Source organism: Zeus faber (assembly GCF_960531495.2).
Source record: "Zeus faber genome assembly, chromosome: 12".
In the NCBI taxonomy this organism is placed as follows: domain Eukaryota; kingdom Metazoa; phylum Chordata; class Actinopteri; order Zeiformes; family Zeidae; genus Zeus; species Zeus faber.
This window is the reverse complement of record NC_137196.1, coordinates 28,446,800-28,452,799: the sequence shown is the minus strand read 5'-3', so window position 1 is coordinate 28,452,799 and position 6,000 is coordinate 28,446,800. Positions and strand designations below refer to the sequence as shown.

At 46.0% G+C, this 6,000-nt stretch overlaps 1 protein-coding gene across 1 annotated transcript in view; it reads right to left on the bottom strand.

Annotated features, from left to right (window-relative positions):
- LOC307237749 (contactin-associated protein-like 4) overlaps positions 1 to 6,000 on the bottom strand; it is a gene marked incomplete at both ends in the record, with an annotated part of 153,711 nt that overhangs the window by 55,727 nt on the left and 91,984 nt on the right. The window contains 3 exons of the mRNA XM_080010513.1: positions 1,290 to 1,490; positions 1,983 to 2,102; positions 3,368 to 3,474. Of these exons, the coding sequence (XP_079866639.1) occupies positions 1,290 to 1,490; positions 1,983 to 2,102; positions 3,368 to 3,474 (428 nt within the window). The remainder of the gene's footprint in view (positions 1 to 1,289; positions 1,491 to 1,982; positions 2,103 to 3,367; positions 3,475 to 6,000) is intronic.

Sequence of the window (6,000 nt, the reverse complement as noted above, 5' to 3'; positions counted from 1 at the left end):
TAAATCGCTATCTCCACCCCATTTGGGTGGGGTTGGTGTTGGGTTTGAAAACAGGGCCTCTCCGTTGCAAATGCTGGCATGCAATCCGTCACTGCATCCAGCTACATCCATACAAACTGTACACGCATTCATCTATCTGCCACCCTCAAACCCTCTGTCCCGCCATCCCTCCACCCCTTCCCTCCATCCATCTATCTCGTTAGATCACTTTACATGCACAGGTCTCACCGTATCAAGTCCCGGTCACCTGTGATTTAGGGATTGCGGCGTATCTCACGGTAACCCTCCTTGTAGCTCACTCCGGAGGAGCGTGTGGAGGTGAATTCATGTCAGTCTGCCCATCCTCGCATCCATCTCCTCCACCCCAGTGTCTGTGTGTGCGCGCGCGCGTGTGTGAGACACGCCATGTTTTTCCTCTCCATATTGTCTTTCAATAATTAACTTCAGAAAATATCCCGAGATTTCATTACGTCCGCCACGCCGACGCAGACGAGACAAATTTCTCGCAATATTTCCTTTTGGTCGTTAAAGTGATTCATTCCCCTAATACTCCGACGACGCCTTTGACTCCGTAGACGGTTGATGAGGCTGACGAAGGCGGTGGAAATAATACGGGAAAAATAAAAGAAAAGGGGGGGGGGGGGGGGGGGGGGGGTTGACTAAGACAAACTAATGTGACTCGAAGATCCTTCTAGAGGGAGGAGGTATTAAACCGTTTCTCAACGATCCATTAGGCAGCGCCGCTCCGAAATGAGCAGGAAAAAGCCCCGGAAAGTTAATGAGGCTGGTGCGGAGCGCTGGGCGATCAGCTGGTCGGGGGGGAGAGGGGGGGCGTGGATTCTGCAGAGTCCGATTTTGTGAATGGTCCCGATGTGCTGACACTGTTTTAAAAATTAAACACTCATTCTTTGGTCTCCAAACGGGACATCTTTTGCAAGGCACTGGCTCTAAAGGCTGGAGTTGGAGTCCCCCCCCCGGGACGGGCGCTGGGATGGATAAAGTGTAACTTCTAAAGATAAGAGAACTACAGATAAACATTCAGCACATGAGGAACGGTTTGGGATCGTTTTGAAATCTACCTAGCAACCAGGCACGTGTGCTGAGTAACCAGGCTTGTTGACGGATCAATTTATCTGTGTCCTCGGGGGCAACGATGCTCCTTGATTCCTCCCTTCACGACAAATGAACAAAGAGCTCATTCTGACAACCACAAAAGAGCCACAAGCGAAGGCCACGCCACAGGCACACACACGCACACACACACGCACACACACACGCACACGCCTAACCTGGCGTGTTGAGGAGGCGGGACTTCCTGCAGTGGTAGGACAGCTCCTGTTCGCAGTGCTCCGACTGGCTGATGATGGCCGCCAGCTGCTCCTCCTCGGAGGAGTAGTCGAAGTGGGCGGTGAGCTGCGTGACGCCCGCTGCGGGGCGCACTCTGGTCAGCTCCGTGTTGTTGTGGTGGACCACCATCCATGTAGTCTCCTCTGGGCGGGAGACGCAGAGAGAGAGAGACAGTGGGAGAGAGAGGGAGCGAGAGAGAGGATTTGAGTCACTATTGATTTACTTTTCAACCGCTAACACTCGTGTCTTTCCTCGTTTCAGCTTTCTGTGGAAGTCTCTCTTTTAGAGTTTATTATGAGCAACTTTTTTGGCTCTGACATCATCATTTACGGAATCAGGAATCCATTTTGTTGCTCCCAACGCCTTGATTTGTGTGAGCAATAGTCACGCAAATCATATTTCTCCACATTGGATATGCATCACCTCCTTCTGGGTTTGGTTTTGCTGTTGTATGAATTCATTAATCAATATTTGTATTTATTTTCCATTCTGAGCTGGATCAGGGCTCTGTAATGCTCACATTCCGGCGTTCAGCTGTGGCTTTTCAGCTCATCTCAACATGCAAAAATATGCAAATTGCATGTACGTGTGAGTGTTTGTGTGTGTGTGTGTGTGTGTGTGTGTGTGTGTGTTACCTGTCATGTTGCAGTAGATTAGCTGGGGTCTGATTGGTCCACTGCCGTCCACGTCGATGTAGTAAAAGCCTGATGTGTTTCCTTTGTGTTTGTAGGCCTCGCAGGTCGCCTCGTACACAGCTACAGGTGCAGAGCACGTTCACTCTTTAGACTTAGACGTTCAAAGACGGATGATTTTTTTTTAAAGTCGCATAAACCTGCTGTGCTGTTTATTCATTTAGAACCGAAGGAAACATTGCTGCAATAACTTTTTGCAGTGAACTTTGATAATCCTGGAGCACGTTTCAATTTCCTCAGGAATAGATCTGGTGCAGGGAGATCCATCTACCTATCTATCTATCTATCTATCTGTCCATCTATCTATATATCCATCTATCTAGTAGAAATTGTACTCCAGCTTTATCACATTCCATTGGCCAGGCCCTTTAAAGTGATGTAAGCTCCTAAACTCAGAATTAATATTTATATATAAAAGCAAACTGCTCAAGGTTTAATCACAAGCTGAGTCACACCGATGCCATGTAACGGGAAAAACAAACGCAGCCCCTGCTGTGAAGAAACAGTGGCAGGGAAAGACTATTAAAAACTCTTGTGGGTTCACAGCGTTCACCAAAACAATAAATGCATCCGTTGCCTGATAAGCGCGTCGCAGATATAAAACCTGCCTCTGATTGGACGCTGAGCTGTCTTCATCTTCCTGTTTAACCTCCCTCACTGGGACTCTGTTTTCTCTGGTTATTATTTGCTTTTTTCGCCGTATCACTCTTGCTCTCCCTCCATCTCTCCCCTTTTTTGTCTGTGTTCCTCACCCCTCACCTATCTGTGTCTGTCATTTGCATGGCAGAATAGAATCCAAATGATGTTGCCAACGCATCACTGATTCAATTGTAATTTAAGAGCAGTTGAAGTGCAATTTAACTGTAGAATTGTGCACCATTTACTGGAAAATGTAATAGAATACAGTAAAATACAGTAGAATACAGTAAAAATGTATTTTTTTCCTAAGATGAACTTAAAGTGCAGCAAAACTATTAATTATGCTTTGCTGAGGACCCTCTCAAATCCTTGAGGAGGACCCTGGGAGGTCCCCGGACCCCACGTTCAGGACCACTAGTCTAAGGTGTTGGTGCATGTCTTTCTGTGTGTGTGCGTGTGCGTGTGCGTGTGTGCTTGTGTGCTTGTGTGTGTGTGTGTGTGTGTGTATGTATGTGTGTGTGTGTGCGTGCGTGCGTGTGTGCGTGTGTGTGTGTGTGTGCGTGTGTGCTTGTGTGTGTGTGTGTGTGCGTGTGTGCTTGTGTGTGTGTGTGTGTGCGTGCGTGCGTGTGTGCGTGTGTGTGTGTGTGTGCGTGTGTGCTTGTGTGTGTGTGTGTGTGTGTGTGTCTCACAGCTGTGGCAGGTGGCTCCACCGTAGCCGCTGTTAGAGCAGTTGCAGTTGAAGTTCCTCCACGACTGAGTGCACCTGCCGCCATGTTCACAGTGACTGGGTGAACACCTGAGAGAGAGAGAGAGAGAGAGAGAGGGGTGGGGGTAGAGAGAGAGAGAGAGAGAGGGGTGGGGGTAGAGAGAGAGAGAGAGAGAGGGGTGGGGGTAGAGAGAGAGAGAGAGAGAGGGGTGGGGGTAGAGAGAGAGAGAGAGAGAGAGAGAGGGGTGGGGGTAGAGAGAGAGAGAGAGAGAGAGAGAGGGGTGGGGGTAGAGAGAGAGAGAGAGTGTTGGCGAGACGGATTCAGCACCAGGGACAGCTCCTCTCGGTAGAAGGGGAAGATAATTATCTCTATGTTGATTTAATGGGCTTTTCCCGGATATTTACGTCGTGTTTGTAATTTACTTGATTTACACACCGTAGACGCCTCAGCTGGGAATCAAACCCTCAACCTCAGATGGCTGAACAAAGAGTTACTACATAATAGTGCAGATGAGAGATCAATTGCAATTCTCCTACAGTCACAGTATCTATTTTGTTACCCCTCCCGCGCGCGCGCACACACACACACACACCAGTTTTTGTTGTGTTGTTTTCCTATCCCTATGGCGTTAATTACATCACATTTGGTGATTCTCCTGCTTTCAAGGAGGTGACAAAGAGTGCAAAATGATGGACGTCAATATGAATATTATATCAGAGGAGGTGGGAGTGGCGGTGGGCCCAAAGAAAGAAGATATTGACCATGATGGATTGATGTTTAGCAGCTTTCACATTCTTTGTTTAGCTCAAAACTGAAGTTTGAACTACGCAACACGTCTTTAAAATGCCAGAATGTGTTCTCACGAGATTTTCTCCTAAAATGTGCACTTGAATAATTAGTCATTGAGTTGGCTAACTAGTTTGACACATCACCCATCATTCATTGCCATCCATCACGGTACGACAGAAAGCCCCATTTCTGTGAACGGACGGGAAAAAGACGCACTTTCCAAGGACACGAGCGCTCGGTATCGATAAACAGCCAGTGATTAATGACTTGTTTTCCATGTGACATGGACGATGATTAAAGAACCAGCAGCGATCTGAAGGCCGTGTGATCAAGTCAGCCTTGATCAAAGCTGAACAACAGAACAGAGCCCGGAGCATGATGGGAAACAAGGGAGGGAGGGACTCACAAAACCCAAGCAAGACCGACACAGAGGAAAAACGTTGTGTGTGTGTGTGTGTCTGTGTGTGTGTGTTTGTGTGTGTGTGTGTGTGTGTGTGTTTGTGCATGTGTATGCGTGTGTGTGTCTGTCTACAACCCCAATGTTGCACATAAAAAAAAAAAAAAGAATAATTGGCCTGTGACGCAAAGACTGATGACAAAGCTGTCAAAGGAGAACAACACGACAACAACACACTTTAACCCTCAAGTGACCATGTGGGTTCAGATCTGACACTATGCATACAGTATTTATTAATTATTTTAATTTAGGGCATTTATTTAATGCTCAAATTGCAATTAGCAGGCTGGTTAGGCAACTAGGGAGGAGATGATGAGATGTGTGCACATGACCATACATACAACCTAAATGACTGAGCAATGCCTCTTATCACTGTAGCCAGCAACACCAATAGGAACGTTTGTTCTGTGTGGCACTGTAAACCACAGCATATTTTTCTGGACAATTATACAGTGGCGCCCGGAGTGGCACGTAACGCTAACAGTGAACAAACTACGTTCGTTTGAACAAGTTTTTTTGAGCATGTTTATTTTAACACGTACAATGTGGTTCTGAACTACAGGGAACCAGGAAGGGAGCGGCTGCGGAGCCGCAGCGTGTGCACGGGGGGCCGTGCACGAGCGGTCCTGACCTCGTCCCCGCACCACCTTCCCTACGCCCTAAGATTTCATGCTTTCAAATAGAACACAAGGGTCAGCATATCATACTACTATGCCTGAATCTAGACTCACATTTGGTGTTCCTCAGGGCTCATTGCTTGGCCCATTACTATTCGCATTTATTACACAATTATTTTCTTATCTAGTACTTCCAGTCATGTTCTTGATATATATTTGTGACTATTACTACTACAAATTATTAAAAAAAGTAAAATAAAAAGTACTGAGGAAACCCAAGCGTTTAAACACTTGGCTTGGCTGATTTTGACATGTACTGTTTCTTTCTCAGTGGAACTTTGTATATTAGTACTGAATAGTTGGTGATGATTATTTCCCCTCGTACAATTTTGTATATTAATATTTTGTAGTGGTTTTACTAGTTTGTTTCAATTAATAAATCGTGTCTTCTCTTTTTGGGGCGGGGAGGAGAGCAGATGATGGGATTTGGCCAATTGTACTTTTTGTATTGTATTGGAATAAAAAAATATATATTGCAACTAGGAATCTTCGCCAAACAGGTGTGCAGCAGATTTAAAGGTTGTATCATTAACATTTAAAGCCTATGAATGGATCAGCGCTTTAGGTCACATCAGTTCTCACCAGTCAGTCTCTGCACCCTAGATTCTGTAATTTGGTTATTTGGTTACTTCCTTTACAACACAAGCCTGTATGTCCAACAAGGCTGAAAGGACAGTTTTTTCTTTTTTTTT